We start from the raw sequence: 20,948 nt of genomic DNA, 5'->3' as shown, positions 1-20,948 counted from the left end.
TACACTCCTTTCCAGGTTTACCATTCCTTTTATCAGACAGATCCACTAAATTCAGGTTCTTGCTTTTCACTGTAAGAGGGTTACATGATGCACCAGCTGTCAATAAACTCCTAAAGAGGATTGCAGTTCACGTGTCATTGACATGGCTGAGGAGGCAGACTTGCTTCTATCACTCCTAGAATGATTAGAGACAAAAGTATATTTCAAGCTTCTTTTACTTCTTTATTTTATAAACAGCAGAGAAAATTAATTGCATAAGCCCACAAGAGTGGGTAGAAAAGTCACTAAAAATATTTACCTACTCTACTCAAGGAAGCTCTGTATTTATTAAGGATCAGACTCCTTACAATAAGTTCATCAATAACATAGCACTTTCTCCTCAAAGAGCAAAGGCAGTTCCCTGCCACACAGCAGTTCAATGTGACTGTCAGCGTGGCTGTCTGAGTCAAAAGCTTTCATACTCTGTCATTGCCAGAGCTTCACTTCAGGCAAAAGAGCTCTCATAAAAACATTCCTGGATCACTGGCAGATGGACTGTGTTTACTGTCCCTACTGACTCGCATAGAAAAGGGAATAGCTCAGAAGGTGTGAGCAAAACCTACAGCCTTTCACAGCTGCTTCTGAATGATGCTAATTCACAGGCTGTACTGAGTCAGTATCTTCTGCTGCATTTCTGAAAACTGTGAGTTTCTCTAACTGCCAATCTGTTTTCCATTTCACCCTGGCTGAAAGAAATCATAAAAATTGCAAAGATAGAAAAAAAAAAAAAAAACCCAAACTCAAGTGCATTAATTCTTTTTGATAGGACCTGGCTCCAGCTCAGTGTGCTGTCCTTGACTTAGCTCTGACCTGCTGTGGACAGAGCTCTGTGTGGTCTGACTTCTGCTGGTCCATTAGCACAATTATTCCAGTTTGCCCCTTAAGTCCCATTAGTACTTATCAAGCAGAGAATTGCTTGCTTGGTCACTGTCAGTAAGCATTTTGGTGACTCATTTATCAGCTTTTGCTGTATTTTGGAGAGTAAATCACTTGAGCTCCTTATGAATAGCAGTTTTTGAAAAAAAACATTTGATTTGCTGGTCTACAGTCCGTGACCCTATTTTTTTTTTAAAACTCACTGGCTAATTTTTTCCATTTACACTTATCTATTTTGCTACATTCAATTTAGCATGAACTTGAGTTTTTAAATGTATGACCACTGCTACCCTGGAAATTTTTGCTGTGGCTGAGGAATGACTTCCAATGCTTCTAATGAAAGAGGACAAACCACTCTGATGCTAATTAATTCTAACAGGAGAGACATTTAAAGTGTTGGGCAAACAGAAGCACATCTCTATTAACAAGCAGAATTGTGTACTAAAACAGTAAGATAGAGAAGAAAAGAGACGAGAGGGGAGAAACAAAAGGTTTATTTTTGTACTTGAGAGTGGGACTGCTTGTGGTCTTTTTTAGAGGGATAAGGGCATTAAGTGGATTTATCTCACTAACATGTCTTATTTTTTGTTGGAAAACAGAGTTGTAAGTACTGACTAGCACAAGGCTTTCAGGGGAAACAAGGAGTGCCATTAACTCTGTTGGAACTGACCTTCATAGTCTTTTGTTAACTGCAGTGTTGGAGGAGTTAGGATGTTTTATCATAACCAGGGAGCAATCACATTAAAGTCTGGCTTACAACCACGGCACTAACTTACTTTTATCTAATTCATTCCACAGATCATCACATACTGGTCTCATTCTATTTCATACTGTATTGCACCTTTTCCCAGGGTCTCTTTGTAGCCCTATGCAAGGGCTTGCATTCTTCCTTCTCAGTATTTCTACTGCTTCTGCAGTTTCTTGATATCTGTCTCAGAGCTCTCTCTTCCTCCTCTATGCTCAGCAGCAGCTCTCTAAGAGCCAATCTTGGGCAGAGGCTGTGGCAGTATTTTTTGGCATACACCCAGTATGAACTAAGACACCCCAGCTCTCACCTGGCTACCCTAACTATTGGAAACAACAGTATCCTGTAAATCCTTCCTCTCTCCCTTGAGACCCATACATTTTCAATAGAATAGCCATTGGAAGAAGGAGCATGAGGAAGACATAAAACAACACTGATTATCAGGAAATTTACTTTGAAACTAAGATATCTGGCTTCCATTTCCTCTTTCAATGGATGTTTCATGATTCGGAGATTCAGAGATGTATTGAAAGAGAAAAAACATAAATAAGAATATCCTGGAGCTTGGTGAACCTTAAGAACTAAGGTGGGTGGGAAATGTACATCCATCTCCTACACCTTGTATCAATTACATAAACAGAGCATGTTTAATTAATTAATTAAACAAGCATGAGTAAAACAGTCACATAGGCATTACTTCTTCCTTGACTGCACTGTGAGGCCAAACTGCCTCTGTCCTGGGCTCTTCCCTCTTCTTATTCTCTGATAAGATGTTGGATTCTGTCTACCTTAGAATCACTGACGTTCAAGCTCTGCAAGGAGTCTTAGAACAAGTAATCCCAAGTTATTGCTTAGCATCAGTCTTCCTGACACCCTTTCATAACTGTTTTCACTCTCAGCTTTTTCTAGCTCAGTTCTCCCACTTCAGTGTTTGGGCCAATGGAAGAGTTGCCATGTTTTCATGCATACCATTTACTGAAAAACAGCTGCAACATAGCCTCTGCCTACTCACATGTTCACACAAAGCAGCCATACAGGTGCAGGCTGTAGATTTAGAGTGTTTAGTTTTCCTTTCCCCCTCACTATTAGAAAATACTCATCTGTAAATTTTTTGCTCCTCCACATGGCAGAAAATTGAAGACAAAACTGAATTCTTAGTAATTAATTTCACTTGACCACCTGCTGTTGCAAAGTTCTCTTTTCCACAAATAGCTTAGCATATTAGAGCTACCACTCTCACACAAACACATGGGCCAGGAACAAAGCATACAGGACAGTTTCTCAAAGAAAGGCTCGAGTGAATGAGTTATTTGCTTCATCTTACACTGTCAGCTCCTCACATTGGCTTTTTAAGCCCCATACAACCCTCCTGCTCAGCTGGGATTGCCTCTACGCAACACATTTCTTTTCAAAGTCTGGCTCTCTGGTTGGCATCACACTTGAACATTATAATACCAAAAAATAAAAATCATTGCTGACAAAACCTTCCCCCATTTAAAAAGAGCTTTACATGAGAAAACATCTGTCACAGCCTAAAGAGGATTGAATCTTGTAGGCTACTGGCATTTTTCCACAATTGGCCTAGGAGAGATGTCTAAGAAGAACCCAAAACAACCATATTATTAATTATTAGAAAGAGAACAGCTGCTTGCAAAATTCAATAGCATTTTTTTGTTTGTTTGTTTGACTTTTACAATCTCACAGGAATTCAAGTGTAATATTTGTGTATTGGTACTTTGCAAATTTTTCACTTTGTGCTGAGCATCGTTTTTAGCTTGACAGTGGAAATAGTCAATTAATATGCTCTAATTCTTTCAACTGAACACTTCAAAACAAAAACTGATATTAGTGGATTTTTGTTTAAGAAAGCATTCCGTCAGAATAAAAAACAATTGAGCACCTAGGGTTCTAGTCTGCTAATGATAGAACAGAAATGGTAGTATATTATCAGTTTGAGACATTGTAAGTCACTATAATAAGTAAGAACTGTTTAACTGTACATGGCAATAGAAAAGTTAAATAACTTTGAACAGACACGTGTATATCATGAGTGAGGTCTCAGTATGCTTCATTAGTAGAGAAAACTAAATGAAAGCTTTCTGCTGAACAAGCATCCTTCGCTCAAGTGGAGCCCAATAGCTCTCTCACGCCACACAACCACATTTCTGCTCTCCTTCCACTATCACTCTAGGAGCAGACTTACAGTCCTTCTCATCACAAACCAATAATTTCCCTACTGATCCCATGAACGCAGACTTGGGTCAAAGGAAGAATTTGATTTGGTTGATTATTTTCATTTTTTTCTTACAGAAGTGAGGATTATGTAAATGAAACTGAGAGACCAGAGAGATGCTAAAATAAATAGGTTTGCTTGATGAAACACAAATTCAAGCAGATTCAATAAGTAAATAAGGGATTAATTTTTGTTACTCCGGAGATTAATCTTTTTAACGAGACATAAAAGTTAAAGAAAAAAACTTCCAAGGACTATAACATAAAATGAACAACAAATTCCAGTGCCAAATTCATCTAAACATAACCTCAGAGGAGTAATTCGACGTCTTGGTTTGATCACTTTTTTTTCCCCACTGTCTAATTTCTCATTAAAAGTTCACAACAAAATCAATAAAGAACTGCCATTATTTTTTTGTTTGTTTCTTTTTCTCCCTACTTTTAAGAAGTCAGGTGTTATTACCTGACTGCCTAAAAGAAGTACAGCCAGAAATTACATCAAAGAGAGAAAGGGACCAGAAGGGCAACATGAAATGAATGCCACAGGGTATAGTTCCTCAATTATCCACTCTTCCATCACTTTTATATTCCAAAGAAGGCCTTTCTTTTTTCATTAATATAGTTTTAAATAGCATCATAAAGTAATTGGCTACATGGGATTACTATACATCTTATTTCTTTAGAAATATATTTTTCTATAGTGGCCTTTGAGGCTCACTAATTCCTAAGTTGAAAGCAGCTGATATTGCTCCCTTACTGTGGATCATAAAGGAGAATTTCAGATTTGCTTGGCACAAAGCCATGTCATTTGGTTTCTCCCATGGAATCAGCACTAATGATGATAAGATCAAGGTAACCAAGGAACCTTCCTTTGTGACCACAACTTGAACATGCGGAGACAAGATGGAAGGAAGTAAGCTGTGCTTTTGAATATGTCAGGGCAGACATAAAGAACATTGTCCATGCTGTCACAGAGCAGTGTGAAATCTTCCTGCAGTGCAAGAGACTCAAGAAAGTCCTGGATCAATGTCTATAGACTGCAAATGCAACTTTCGTTAATAAGATGTTAAAAATAGCCAGACTGATCCTTTTCATAAAGGCTAAGGAGAACAAACAAAGTTCAGAATCAAAAATAAGTCTGCACTGGTGTTTTGTACTACGTTAAAACCTGTATTTCCAGCAGAGCACACTATAGCACATAGTGCAGTTCAGTGTAAACATACACCTCAGCCAGCTGCATTCCCACTGAAAAACTCTGGAGCTCATTTGCATTCCAGTTCAGAAGAAAATGCCTGTATTTCCTGCAGTAAGCAATACTGGAGGAAGTATGGTCTTAACAAGAAGGCTGACTTCTTTCAGCCTGAAGGATGCTCCAGGACCAGCACAGATGGTCCAAAGCTTTCTCACATAGAGCCTGGGCAGCCCAATGCAATGCAGTAAAACCTGAAGGGAACCATTCTTCAATACACGATGGAAACAAGATGGCATTTTGATGGGCAGGCAGCTCATGACCATATGCAAGCTAGCCACAAAATACCCACAGGATTATGCTGCAGACAAATGAAACTGTTCAGACCAGAACAGGGTGACTATCTACTCTGCTCAGAAAGAAAAAAACTCCAGATAACTCAAGAACATTTTCTTAAAGGTAATTTTAGTGACTAAGATAAATCCTGTGTTCTCTTGGATAGATTCTTTAGACAGTCTTGTGTCAGCGTAAATTTGAACAATTTAGAGAGCCTGGTAATCTTATCCTTGAAAGATAATTCAGCAATTTAAGTTAAGTAGATGCATTAAAACAAACCAAACAGGCATGCCAATTTAGCCAACCCTTTTAATGAAAAAAAGGATTAGGTCTCCTCTTTTTTTAATAGTAGTCTTCCAAGTCAAAGAACAGTTTACATTAAAAGTTAATTATTATTCTGCTGAAACTAATCAAACAACTTGGGAACTTGCAAAGGTTTATTCACGCTTTTATCTGCATTCTGTTGAGTGGTCCCAATGATTTAAGGGTAATTACTCATATTAGAGGAGTCATACAGATCACATTCATGTTTTAATTGCACCTAGTGTACATTTGCTAAAATACACACTGACAGATAAGATTCATCTCCACATGAAAAAAAAAAAAAAAATCAATTATGTTGCAGAAGCAAGAGAGGTAAAAATCAAACAAGAAGGAACTTTAGGAGATGCTTTCCCAATCCCTAATTTATTACTACAAAAAAAGATATATGTATTTGCCCATAAGACAGCATGGAAATGGCTCTTTAATCGTACTCTATCCCTAAATCACATAATTTTACTCCATAGGAAAACAGCGTTATCAAAAGATCTGGAGCTACTGCCTGCCCTTGCAGGAAGGTGGGCTCCCCCATAGTTTAGAAAGTATTTTTCATCTCTAGCACTGGTGATCATGATTTCCAAACATGGTTCATAGTAAGTTACATGCAGCCAGTACAAAAATTCCTGTAAACAACAGGAAGAAATACAGTCAGCAGAGTGACAGCTAGTCTATAAGAATATGACAGTATTTTCAATTCCTGTATCAGGACAGTACACAGCACTTGTACACACATCAGTAATTAGACATATATGAGAATTCACAAATGAAAATCCTTGTTTACAGATGCATTTTTCCTGCCTTCCTCCTGACACTGCATCCAACTTGTACTTACAATACTCTTTTAAAACCAGATGACATTAGCTCAACACTACCATATGCTGAACTAAGGAACTTTTACAAGATTTTAATCTGTCCATAAAAGTCTTAGTCAACACAACAAATCCTCAAATACCCCAAAAATCATTTCTAAAGGATTTATGGGGCTTTTGTGGTCAAGCTGTCAATTTGATTATTTTTTAATATTTCAAAAGCACAGCCATAACGATTTCCAATTCTCATTCTGAAGTAAATACCTTCACATGCTCATAAAACCTTGACTTTGTTTGATGTAGACTTACAGAGTACATGTATACTTCTGGGAAGCAAGGTGAGCAGCAAAGCTCATCTAGCTAACCTGATTCTGCTTGTCCAGATCAGAGAACTTACAAAATGCCCCAAACCTCCTTTTCTCCCAGTACAAGTAGATTTCCTTCTAAATTACATGTAGTGGTACAGGACACACCTTGCCCCCTTCCAGCAGTGCAGGGATGTGACCAGCATGCCCAGAGCTATGAAAAGCCCTTGAGACTGCAATTCCTAAATTAATAGAAGCAGCAGAGAACCGTATGAAGAGGAATGAAATACCACTTTTTGGTTGAAAAGCCTATTTAACTAACAGTGAGACTTCACCAGGACTCCAGTTACACTTCTGATCTACAATATGTTTCTGTTTAATTTTAATTAATTGATTTTTTAAAATCTTATTCAAACATTAATCTGCTTTGAAATCTACCGTGTTTTTCCTGACCTACAACAGGAGTCTCCAGCATCAGGATCTGGAAATTGTGCAGATACTCTACTTAATCACTGCAGTTTAAGCCTTCTTGCTCAAAACTTAAGCCTCCAAGCAGACTGTGTTCTTCAGGAGCTCAGATAGATACATCTTTCTCACCTTATATATATATACATATACTTTATATATTTCTGAATACCTATAAGTAGTACTGTTAATCTTTTTCACCAGGAAAGACTGGACAACCATTCCCCATAGCTACACTCTTCCTGATTCATTAAAGGATACACAAGGAGTGAATTCCTTTTACCCTCAATACGTGATGTGGCAACATCACACCCATTATCAGTTATCAGTGCCATTTTTATATTTTCTGTCTTAGCCATAGTGATTCACTTTATGGTCTTAGGATGCAGTTTGGAAGTTCACATGCAGCTTTCCTAAAGGGACAGGGGGTGTCACATGAAAACATCCTTATTTCTGTGTGGTTTGTGACACCAATTAGAGAAGAAATGGGATCTTGAAAAAACAAAATTGGTCCATGGCTGCTATTAAAACTGAGATTAGTTTGGAAATCTAATGATATACCACTGTCCTTAGGCAATTAAAACTGCCTTGATGTCCCCATTAAGCTTCCCGTTCTCTTTAGGGGAGAAACAACAATTGCTTATTGAAAATACATATCTTCTCTGCAAGAAAGTAAAAATAAATCTGAACTGGGAGAAAAACTGTGTTTGTCCTTATTCTTACCTTCCCTGCATGGGGACTTGAGTGAAATCCTTCCCCAGAGCAACGCAGCCATCCTCTTCAATTGCTGCTTTTTCACAGGGGGTGTGTGGCTCTCCAAGACTCGTTACCATGCCATGATACTCTTTTAAGAGCCACAGCTCATTGCAACTTCTGGTCCCCGGTTTGGTTGCCACTCTTGCAGATAAACTGGTTTGATGTGAAGGGGTCCGATTCAGCTCCATTTCTTGACTAGAAACCATACTATCATCCTTGTTATCCAAGTACATCTGTTCCTGGGGGCAGTTCTCCTAAAGAAAGCAAAAACAAATATATTAGGACTAAACTGAATTGACTCAATATTTACTCCAATATAAGCATGTTATAAATGCCAACCAGTAGATTTTTTTTTTTCTTTCACCTTTAGCTATTTCCCTTGTAGATTTATTTCAACCAGGAATAATTCCAACATTTTAAACCTCTTTGCAACTTCAAAATTAGCCATTATAGAGAGCATAGACACATGTAAAGAGACCTTTTCCATGTCTGTCATAATTTTCTCCCACAAATTCACCCAGAACTTGCACTCTCCTGTCCCACACAATGAGCCAGAATCACCTCCGGATCAATGAGGACAGGCATTGAGTCTATACTTAACAAGAAACAAACAGCCACAGCACTATCAGCGAGCTTTGTACTAATAAATTAAAAACTAAAACACCAATCCTTTTACATCTGTGTAAATGGAAATCCAGCTAATGCCAGGAAGAATTATCTCTGATTTACAGACCTCTTAGCACTAGGAAAGTGGGAACCAAATTTTGGCCAATCTGTTAAGACCCAAGCTCCTGCTGGATGCAGCCAAGTTACTGGCCTGCTGTCTGCCACCTGACACCCAGAAACAGGCCTGGGACCTATTCAGAGGCCCCAGGCTCAGAAAATCTCCCATTGCATAACATCATCTGGGGTTGTCATAACAGCGTTTCACCAACTCAACCAGCTCCTCCCCTGCCCACAGCAGTGATCCTGCACTGTCTTCCCAGCCTACAGAAAGCCACTGCTGCTCTGAAGTGGTACCACAGCCAGCAGCTCCTTGTTAAGCAGATGGGATACTTGAGGTTTACGGAGACAGCATTCCATTTTACCAGCTGCCAATGGCACTTAGGAAATGTGAATACAACCTTGATGAAAATTAGGTTCTATTATATGATTATTAAAAATGATTATAATAAAACTTTGTGCATAACAGTCGAAAAGCTTTTATACTGTAATCATTACAATTCAGTGTGAAAAGTTACAAAGAAAAGCACTTCAGAATATCACAAAGTGCCCAAATCAGACACAGAGACCGCATTAGAGAGCAGCCCTTCTTGAACACACGCTGAGGGATGTAATTATGGGCCTGTTCGACTGCAAAGTGACAAAGTCACCACTGAGGACAGCAACAGCCCGGTACACAGGTCTGTCAGCTTCATGCATCCCCACAGGAAGGGAGCACAGCCATTATGGAGCCTGTCCCCGCTCCTTCCTCTGGAGACCTCAGCAAAGGACAGGAAGATAGAAGCATTGGGCCATGGGGCAGAAACAACACCATTCCAGGGAACAGGCTCAGCAGGAGAAATCACTGGATATAGAAATAACAAAAAGCTAATCATGGATTTGTGCAGCTTTGGGCTGTCCTGGTCATACAGACTAAAATGTGACAGAGACTCCTGAAAGGAAAGGCCAAAATACATGCCATTAGAAACATAGATCTCAGCTACAAGCAAAGGCAGGCTTGCAAACCAAATCTTAATAAGAATTTCCCCAGGTGGCATTTCTTTCTCTAGCACTGCATTTCTTTGTTTTTCTACTCCCAGCATCCTTAGCTTTCACATAATAATCTTCTGCATCTGTCCTGATAGGTAGTTTGACTAATTTGACTCTTCCCTTCATTAGCATCAACACAAATAAGCCTTTGATTGTGCTTGGTTTTCCTCTAGTTGTTGTTACATCTGTCACTCAGTATAAAGAGCACAAGTATGGCTGGTGTAGTACCAGATGCACCACCACTGAGCTGATCTGGGGCATCTCCACAGTCTAGAAAACACTGAATTTTGGTGATCCAAGACATAGTCTTGAGTGAGAGGATTAGAGAGCTACAATTTTGCATTGTACCTTGAGACCAATGGCTGGCAGTACCAGGAGAACCAACTCACAGCTTGTAGAGGCCAACACCAGCCACCAACACCCTTATGCCACCTCTGGTAGCCTGTGGCTCTACCAGTTGCAGCCCACGCTAAAATCCCAACCTGCCTTTCACTCTAACAGATAACTGTTAGATAACTTTGGAATGCAAGTACTTCCAACCGCAAATGGAAAAGACAATTTCTCATCTTCATTCTTACTTAATGGAATTATGCACTGGTTTTATCAAGACACTCTGTAAGTCAAAACTAAGATATCTGCTCACTCATTACATTTTTTCATAACATTTGGTTTGTCTGAACACCTGCTGTGAAAATACACAGGCTTTAAAGTGATGTCAGGCTGTAGAAACATGAGCTTCAGGTGTACTAGCTTTTTTAAGATGAGAACATGAACACAAACTCTATAATCGATCATGCCTCACCCTAAGAGTGTGAAATAGATATATCCTGAGGTGAGTAAGGACTAAATCAGTTAGGCTCTTATAAGTACAGAACCTTAACATGAAAGACATTTATTTTAAGAATTAACATCAGTGAAAAATAAAAGGACAAGAAGCTTGAAAGAAAATCTGGTGCCTGAATACAAAATCATAAACCACAGTACTGCACATTCAAAAAAGCTTTGCAAAAAAACAAAATAACACAGCATCATTTTGCCACTAGAGACAGGTTTGATTGTGATTACCTACGTAGCTAAACATTGCTAAGGCAACTATCACCATGGTATCTAAGCTTCTGAGGCATCAGTGCATTTACCATTCAAGAAATTCTCAAATGATTACATTTCCCTGTAGTTACAGAACTTTTCTCCTTTTTTTTTTTTTTCCTTCATTTTTCTTATTTACAGTGTCACCATCAGCAAGGAGACACAGGTGAGATGTTATCATGAGAAGGTGAGGAGATATTTTGACCAAGGAAAGTTCATTTTGTGTTCATCTGTCTGGAGCCATGTACTACCAAAGGTTTTATAGCCACAGCTAGAAACTGTTATCTAGGGTTTGACTGTGAAAGGGTTAATACAATATTTAAGCAATATTTGTTATCCCTTTTCATCCCTTTCATCCCAGCCCAAGCAGTTGAACATCTGTTTTTAGAATACTGGCAAATAATTTGTTTTTTCTTTAAGTTTTCAGTTGCTAATAAGATGAACAGGTTATCTAAAATGTTTTATATAAGAGACTTTGTGTAACCTGCTTTTAGTTGCAAAACAAAATGCTAGTGGCAAATGATGTAGCTAGTAATATATCATTATTTAAACCATTATATTCCTGAGAATCAATAATCACAGCATAGCATCTCTGAAAACAAAAATGAAGTAGAATTTAATCTTAGAGCCCATGAGGCTACAAAATATGACATCTTGAGATAATATAAGCAGTATATTTTCTGTCTTGCATATCTCACCATGTTTCAAGGCCTTTCTCCCACTAAGACTAGAAAATACATTTAAAAATATTACCTTTACACTTAGCCACCTCTGCATTACCAAATAGAAACCCAAGTTTAAGAAAATAACTACTGGGAGAAGAACTGTGTGATGCTGCTAACATGGTATACCCCTAGCCTTTTTTTTTTAACAACATTTACATTCACGTCTGCTGGGAAGCATTTCACCCAAGAGTAATTAAAGCCAAATCTTGTCCACCTGAGAAGGCTCTCTGCATCATCTGAGTCTAAATAAACTTCTATCCTACTGACTCCTCTTTCAGCCTGCCCCTGTACAAAGAGCACTGCAGAGGCCAGAGGGACTGCTGAGAGGAAGCTCATGCACTGCTTACACTGAGAGTTCCCACAGGCAGATGCACCACCAAGGCACATTTCTGTGTATGTATTTCCCTCCAGGTATACATTTCATGACAGCTTCCCCACAAGTCAGACAAGTGATACTGTATTGGCTGCCTGAGGTAAACACACCTAAAAATTGTCTCAGCAGCAAGGAGGACAAGAGCTGCTCTTAGCCTGTGGCCACAGAAACAGATCAGAACGTCAGCATTAAACCTCAGAAATCTTCCTGTAGCAGGTTGATCCCTGCAGATCTATTGCCATGCATATCCCTGGCCAAGAACTCGGGAAAACTCATCCCTAGATCTGCAGCCTATAAAACAGACACCACACACACAAACTCCCACATGAGGACTGCCGAAACATGTTTATTTATATTTATTTAAATTGAGGAAAGGTGCTGGTGTGTCTAACACTGCAATTTGCAAGCAAGAATTCTCAGTGTTTCTAAATTGGTAGGTTTTCTCTTATAAATAGAAAATGTATCTAACTGTAGGAAGCAAGATACTGGTTTGGGCATACAGGGTGTAACATCTTACTTTGACATCCATTATTTGACAATATATTCCAGTGATGTTTTCTCTAAAAACCCTGCCTCTCCTACACATGGGATCCCTGTTATCCCATAAAGTAGTGCTATGGGCTGCACAGAATAATGCTGCATGGAGCACCCTCCTTTGCACAACCAAGTGGGAAGATTAGAGTGCAGGGCAGGCCACAACAGAATGTGGTTTCTTTCCTTTCCATGTTTTTGGGCTCTTCTTTTTTTTCTGACCATCAGAAGCAGGAGGGGAATTGTGTGGTTAAACTGTTATCAGCATGACCTCTCAGAACCAGCATTACGCTCCAGCTGCAAAAACAAGACTGCCTGAGACTTGTATCTAAGACATCTAAGTAAGCTTCCCTATTTGCATTCACCATGAATTCTTGGCCCAAGGTATGGGCTTGGGCTATTTTAGCAAGTGGAAGTGGGATGATGTGCTGTAAGAAGCTCTCTCTCCAATAGGGCCTGACCAAGAAGAAATTGTTTCAAATTATTATCAGGTGAGCTGTTCCAGCTGGTTGCTTCCAGACAGGACAAATCACTACAGCCCAGCTACCTTATATTCTCTCCCATCAGCTTGTAAAGTGTTTAAAATATCACTGTTACACACTAGCAGAATTTCACAGTTTACAGTAAGTTGCTGCATACCCTTAGTCAGGAGGAGCATGTCTGCCTGAGAGTGCTGTACTTTCCTGACCCAAGCACTGAACGGCCAGATCTGCTGGAGCTGAGGCAGCACAGAGTCATTTGCTGTGGCCTTGCATTTTATATTGGCAGTCAGGAATGGACACACAGGTTTCCAGGAAGGGAAGAAGGGCTCCAGCCATAGTACCTCACAGGAATTCATCAGAAACCATTACATTTCACTGCTGCAATACAGAGGGGGTGCTGCAAGGTGGCAACTGCCCATCTGGTGGCTTAGCTGGTGAGATGCAGCCCTTGGTAGATTATGGCTCTTAATGACTTCCCAGCTCACCAGGAGCTCTGACAAATTGCTTCTCAGACCTCACAGAATGAGGGCAGCAGTGAGTGAAGCTATGTGAGTTCTGGGTGTGGCTGCTGACAGGGTTTGGTGCTGACCCAAGCTGGTCATGATGATGGTCATGGTGAGGGGAGCTGGCTACTGGGGAAGCTTATTGTACAGGGCTGATTCAACTAGCTCAATGGGGAAACCATCTGCAAGCTGTGAGATGAAGACTTTGTAGAGAAACCACTTGCAGGCCACCAGGCAAAAGGAAAAAAAGATTTGTTCTAGTCTTCTTTTTAAAGTAAGTCCCACAGACAGTGCAACTCCGGGCAGCAAAAGCAAGCAGCCCAGGTCGGAGCTCCTTTGAGGAAGGAAAATGTCCAATTGCATCTCAAGAAAGTGCTAAGCTCTCGGGCCGGTGAAGAGAAGGAACTGAGAAGAGAGGAGGAAAAGCACGGCACGTACACGGGCAGACGCTGACCCCTGCTGGCAGCCTCACCGCCTGCCAGAAACGGGATTTCCCCCGAATGAAAAAAGAGCAGACGTTTTAAAATCCCTAGCCACACGAGGATAGTTCCTGCTGTAGGATTCATCTGGATAAAACAGCTATAAATAGCTAGGAGGCAGAGTTTCTGCATAGGCAGGAATGGTCTCATAGAGCTTTTGTACACAGATGAGGAAGGAAATGTTTTGTATCTATCTCGAGGTCATCAATAGCAGTGGGCAGTTGGATTAAGAACTGGGGAAAAGAAGAAAAAAAAAAAAAAACACAGTTTATGGCTTCTCATTCCATCAAGCTGATGATGCCATTGACACAGAGATTCCCATAATTGTCCAGATGGTAACTGAGCACCTTGTTTGAGAGTTTCAGTTCCCCATGTAAGTTCCACTCCATGAGAAAAGATATTCCTCAAAATTAGTTGTTGTGCTTTGGGTTTGGGAGCTTTGTTTCTGTTTTTGTTTTGTTTTGGTTTTTTTAAGGAAAAAAAAAAAAAAAAAAAAAGATCCCTGAACATCTTTATGACAATGCTGTGCTCTTGCTCACTGCTTAGTCTAAGAAGTGAGTCTGGGGAGGGTTTTTGCAAGAACCCTTGCTGAAGGAATAATTTAAGTGAAGAGCTATCAGTTTGGTCTTTAGGAACAGGGAGTACTGCAGGCAGAATGACAATAGAACAGGACAGCTGCTGGAAGGGAGGGAGGGAGGGAGGGAGGAAGGAAGGAGGGAAGGAAGGAGGGAAGGAAAGGAGAAGGGGAAGGGGAAGGGGAAGGGGAAGGGGAAGGGGAAGGGGAGGGAAGGGGAGGGAAGGGGAGGGAAGGGGAGGGAAGGGAAGGGAAGGGAAGGGAAGGGAAGGGAAGGGAAGGGAAGGGAAGGGAAGGGAAGGGAAGGGAAGGGAAGGGAAGGGAAGGGAAGGGAAGGAAAGGAAAGGAAAGGAAAGGAAAGGAAAGGAAAGGAAAGGAAAGGAAAGGAAAGGAAAGGAAAGGAAAGGAAAGGAAAGGAAAGGAAAGGAAAGGAAAGGAAAGGAAAGGAAAGGAAAGGAAAGGAAAGGAAAGGAAAGGAAAGGAAAGGAAAGGAAAGGAAAGGAAAGGAAAGGAGGGAGGAAATCCCAGCTAAAACAGTAATTTCCTTTTTTCTTTCCTATTTCATCTGCCTAAGTGATTGATTCAAAGCATGTTCGAGTCAGTAGGCGGACTTTTAAAGCGTCTTATAAGATCATAGAGTTATAGAATAACTAAGGCTAGAAAAGACCACTGAGATCATCTAGCCCAACTTCAATCCATCCTCACAATGCCCACTTACCACATCCCTCAGTGGCACATCCACACAGTGCTTGAAATCCTCCAGGGATGGCGACTCTACCACCTCCCTGTGCAGCCTGTGCCACTGCATCACCAGTCTTTCTGAAAAGAGTTATAGAGAACTAAGCTACAGCACTTTGTAAGGTTAAGTCCCCAGTTTATGCCCTAGATCCTCACACAGCCCAGGGAGTGAGAGAGGAACAGACCACCATTTGAGACTCAGCACTTGAAGCAGGATAAGTGCATTGTGCTCCAGAAATGTCTGCACCTCCTGCTGACTGCCAAGGGATGTGGGAGTAAAGGAGTTGCACACTAGAAAGATATCTCAGTTTAAATGAGATGATTCTCATCAAGTATCACAAGATTTGTGTCATGGAATGCAGTCATTGGAAACAAGAAGCCTGCACCATGAAGAACTTTGTACAGTTACTAAGACCAATATGGAGTTTCAGCCGTTTGAAGATTTAATGCTGTCACATCTCTGAAACAGCACAGTTATTAAAGTGTTTGATGTTTATCTGAGCAAGTGAAAGGAAAAGGAAAAGAAAAATGAGTGTCAGTGTTAATACAAGCCACTGGACAACTTGATCAATTCAAGCACAATATTTTTGTGCAGTACAAGGGCTGTGAGGCACCCTCACTGGAGCCAACAAAGCAGCAACATCACTGCCATGTAAGCTTATGTGTCTGAAAACTCAAAGCACTATGTTAAAAGGAGGCTGTATCAGAAGGAAAATGATATAATATTCAGATTTTTTTTTATTTAGGGCTTGGTCTTCTGGAGAGGAGAAGACATCCTAGAAGAGACTTGCAAAATGTAACTGAAAATCATTCAGCATATGCTCTTTGCTTTGATCAAGAGACGCTGAGAAACTAAGCAGGTTTGAAAGGAAAAGCAGTGTCTTTGCTATCACGATTCAAATGCAAACCCAGAGAGGGATTTCTTCCCTCCTTGAGCTCTGCAACCTTTTTTTATGCCATCAAGGTAGTGTTTCTGTGTTCTCTCAAAAGTGACATCAGTAGCAAATACCACGTCTCCAGAAAGCTAAATAGCCTGCTGGGATGCCGAAGGGCTTTCACGGCACTTTTGTGTAAGAAGGTGAAATGATTGACAGTGATGAGGAAAACTTCAGCACTACAGCCTCGCTAGAGGGCTTTTAAGAGTGTAATACTTCTCTTTGGCACTGTCATAACTGATCGTTATATATTCGTGGGAAAGCACTGGGGTCTCATGTTCTCAGATCACCCTAAAGAGCAGCTGTGGGCAACTACTGAGGTCAAGGTGAATAACATCTGGCTCCACGGTCCCACTAGGGTTTGGGCCTCGCCAACTGCTGGAAGGAAAAGCAGCACAGGGAGACCACAGGAGAGGCAGAAAGGCTGTTGGAGAAGACTATTCTGAAATCTGAAATTACTTATAACTGGTCCTTGTTAAAGATTGCTGGAGCTGCTATTTTTACTTTGGGTTTCTAACCCAAAGACATGTCTTCAGACATGTCAGACTAAGCATATAGCAGTGTTCTGTTCTTCTATTTGTTGTGTATCGAGGTCTTTAAATCCTTATAAATGACTTGTACAATTTTCTACGAGCAAGCAACCAGTAGGAAGAGGTTGATAATTGACACTGTATTTTGAACTCATTCAAACAAGCCTGGTTATTTTCAGTTGTGTTTAAGGAAAAAAAAAATCACCAAGCTGAGAAGGAATACAAACATCAAAGGCCATTTTTTATTTTTATTATTTTATTATTTTATTAGCCCATATTCTGCTAATAAATGTTAGAAGTTCTTAACAAATGACTTTCAAGCTGAAGACCAGGCTCCCTAAAATGAAGTGCAGAAAAATGCGTTATTGCACCCGGAATGACATGTCCAGATGATTGTTATTCCCACAGTGTCAATCTTTCTTGTGTCTAACTTGATAAACTGCAAGTGCTTGGAATTGCTGCAGCAGTTAGAATACTGATAGGAAATAAGTGTTCATGTCACATTTCTCATGTCCGCTGTTAGCCTAAATTTACTTCGTAGAAAAGATGATGATAAGGAGTCTCTTTGAACAAAGGAATTAGAGCATCCATATGACTTCGCAGCTGTGCCATGGAAAAAGATAATACCAACAAGTGCAGAAGAGCAGAATTCATGGTACTGCTAGTTTCTCTTTTATTTTGAATATGCAGCAAAGCAGAATAAAATACAACTTTTTCCTACAGAACATAAGTGGAGGTAGCAGTGACAAAGACACAGCTCTAGCTTCTCTTTTCATCCTAGCATCTATTAGTGTGGGGTTTGCTTATGCAGTGTTCTTTAGCACAGCAACTATTTCAGTGACCAACAAAGCAGCATGCTGGATACAATTATATTTTTCAAAATGAATGTAAATATTTATACACTTTTTTTTACTTTGCTGCAGGTGAAAATAACCGACCCATCATTTGTTGACACTGGCCATAATAAATCCAAAATAATTAAACCAAGAAGGGACAGTAAGGGAGTTTGTTAAGTATTTTGTGTGTATTCATTTCCATGTTCATTGGTCCAAAATTGGAGATTTTGTTGACTTTGTACAAGTAATTTGTTGGGAAAGGATATTTATGTGCATATTTATGTTATGTGGTTTCATGGCTCTATTCAGAACTGTTACCACAGTGCCTCACTCTGAGATAGACAGCAAACAGCAGTGCATTCTAGGAGCCAGACTGACCACTGTAAATGGGCATAGATATTCTGATTTCAAACATCATTAGTATCACTAGTACTTATTTTTCTTTCCAAGATAGCCAAAGGGATTTGATTTGGTTTTTCTTTCATTTCAGCAGAGTAGGGCCAGACGTGACTAAGCTAATAAGTTTCAGTTTGGAGTATTTTAATAACCTGTGGTACTAATTAAAAATCAACCAATCTGAGTAAGCAAGGATGAAAACAAAAACACACGTACTTACAACTTACTTTCCTGGAATTTGGTCACTCCATTAGTACCCTACTGCCATACACTTCTTTATAACGGCCTTGTGTTGCAAATGAGCCTGCTTTTATATACATTTCTACTTCTTAGATTCAAAGGGAGTACGGCATCATCAATGAAAACTAGTGTGTTCATGCTGTTGATTGCATGGTTCACGTTACAGTCCAGACAAATTCATTAATTTCTCTCTCAGCTTAAAATGTTATTACAAAACCAAGAGGCTGAAAGCACACACAGTGAGAGGTAGATTTGTGAAGCTGGCAGCTTTCTGGAGTGCAAAAGCTTATGAAAATCCAAATCCAAGCTAAAATGTATGGAATGTGAGCCTCGGGACTTTAACCAAAACACATGGAGGCTAGTGAGAGTCCTTCCACTGTCTTCACTCGACTTCACATCCAGCCCTTCTAAGATATAAGACAGGCTGGTAATGCTGAGCTTGCAAGATATATTTGCTTACAGATAGAAGGTGTCTGGCTCCATGACTCTGAAGGAAAACTACGCAGTGCACCCCAGGGCCACAGGATTAAAATCATACAGAGAAACTGCACATACCATGCTGGCAAGGTGCTCCCAGGGGCACTCAGAAGGGAAATGCTGGAAGGGAGGGATGGCAGAGCGGCCCCTCAGGCCCACAGCAGGAGGGAAGGTCTAGCAGCACGAATGCTGTTTCATTTCCATTCTCTGGAACTGCTCTACAGTGGAAATTTGGTAATGAATGACTTTATTTATGTATCCCTAGGAAGAAGATCATTTGAATGCTGCACAGAAGCAAAGCTTTCCTACCACATTAAAAAGAAAAAGCAAGAGAATCTCCAACGTGACAAAGCAACTTAATTGTTCCAGCAAATAAGGATTGCTTTAAGCATTTGGGAGTGAAGCCAAAGCCTAGGAGCCACCACCAAACTGGAGATGAGGGTCAAGATTACTGTTTCCCACTTCACTCTCTGCTTGTCTCATGGCAAGAGTGGGCCTTGCCTTCAAAATAACACTTACCAAGTAAGATCTCCTCAGCAAAGCTGTAAATTATTTTGAGATCCTGAGGCAGACAGCACTAGAAAGTGCATTGCAGTAGCAATACTTACTGCATTTTCTCAGCAAAATATTTGCACTGTACATGAGAGTACACCAAACTATGTTTTACCAAAACGGGCAATGAAAGTGGGCTCTGCATGCTGATTATATTAACCAAACCTCCTCTGATGAATGCTTATGTTCCTAGGCATTCACATGTATTCACAAGACTGTATGTTCCTCTGCAGAAAGCTCATTGCACCAAAGATTCATTAGCAAGTCATTCTGTGAATCCCAATAAACACTGTGCCCTCCCAGTCTCCAGAAGGTCTGAAGCAAGCATGCATTTCTGAAGCAGCTGCTTAAAGATCTGAGGGAAACTTGGCTGGAGGAATAGCCACATGATCCTCCAGCTCCTTTAGAATTTTTGGCTTTCAAACACTAAGTCCAACGTGATCTGACAGCCTTATACAATTGAAAACTCAAAATTGACCAAACAGGCAATGCAACATTGGGAAGATTAAGCGTAAGAGAGAGGCAGACATGCATTTATCTTTCCCATTCTTTCTTTCAATTTCTTACCCCTTCTTTCTTTACTTCTTTCTTTCCTACTCCTCAGTAGAGATTTTTAGGCTCTACCTACTGAAACTGAAGTGAAAACTTCCCCTGGGGAATCTGGCTGTTGTGCAGTTCAGTAAGGTGGCTGTGGAGAAGCAAGATCCCTTTCATGACTACGGGGAAAAATCCACACAGGGCTTGTGGTGGCACAGCATTGACACAGTATCAAGGCAGATCCTACCGCATGTAGAGCTCTAAGCTTTTGAGTTCAGATGAGCATGTGTAATTTGAGTCCCAAAAGGAGGAGCTCAGGAACCTATAAGCGCAGCCTTTACTGCTTTGTTTTTTCTCTTGCCCTTCATCATCGTGCTCTCCCTTCAAGAATCTGTACTGAAAACTAACTCTTGGAAAATATCATCTGCTATTCACAGAGCAAAACAGGGAGCTAACAACCTGTAGCATGGCAACTGGATCCACTGTGTTCTTAGTCCCTGACCTTATATTCAGGAGGCAATGACTTATTCCTACTGCGGAGCACTGGTATAAGTACAGAAGGGAAAGGAGACAAAACCATTAGGTCTGACATTCACAATAATTACTCTTCTCCCTACCATAAAAGCAGTGCAAGATGCACTGTAGCTACTCCAGATCCTTTTTTCACAGATAAAGCAGTGTAAATGAGTGCTAGGATTGCTCGAAATAAAGACTATTATCTTCAAGGAGATTATTTGACCTACATAAACTTTGCAGCAATCCCAGTGTAATACAGGGTGTGTTTTTTTACCCTAAAACAACGTTGAAATCTCACCCTAGCAGTAAGAAGAAAGTGGAAGGCAATGATTAGAGAAATTGGTTCATCCCGAAGTCTTTAATTTAATCATGGATCTCACTTTGGGAAGAAACATATTATTCGAAGATATGTATGAATTTCACATCAGATTGGAGACATACATTTCTTTTACTTCGTGCAAGATAATTGCTACGTTGTGATAATTGTTAGATAAAGTATTCTTCCTTTGATTATCAGAGTTCACAGAAGTTACCTCACAGCAGAAACTATTCTGAGTTAACACAGTCGTGAACAATTCTAAATTACTAACTTCCTCTGACATCCACATAGTCT

General features: G+C 40.2%; 1 protein-coding gene across 2 annotated transcripts in view; it reads right to left on the bottom strand.

Moving 5' to 3' along the window:
• Window positions 1-19,953, bottom strand: part of OCA2 (OCA2 melanosomal transmembrane protein) — a 165,638-nt gene extending 145,685 nt beyond the window's left edge. Inside the window, exons 1-2 of one of the 2 annotated variants that reach the window (XM_048963932.1) lie at window positions 19,850-19,953; window positions 8,041-8,327 (exon numbers count right to left, since the gene is read on the bottom strand). In XM_048963932.1, the coding sequence (XP_048819889.1) occupies window positions 8,041-8,306 (266 nt within the window). In that variant the 5' untranslated portion in view covers window positions 8,307-8,327; window positions 19,850-19,953. Of the gene's footprint in view, window positions 1-8,040; window positions 8,328-11,664; window positions 11,776-19,849 lie in introns of those variants that run through there. The other variant, XM_048963925.1, reaches the window with a different exon arrangement.
• Between the last annotated feature and the right edge of the window lie 995 nt (window positions 19,954-20,948).

Source organism: Lagopus muta, chromosome 1, assembly GCF_023343835.1.
Source record: "Lagopus muta isolate bLagMut1 chromosome 1, bLagMut1 primary, whole genome shotgun sequence".
Classification (NCBI taxonomy): Eukaryota; Metazoa; Chordata; class Aves; order Galliformes; family Phasianidae; genus Lagopus; species Lagopus muta.
Note: the sequence above shows the minus strand (reverse complement) of the source record. Positions and strands in the feature narration are given on the sequence as shown.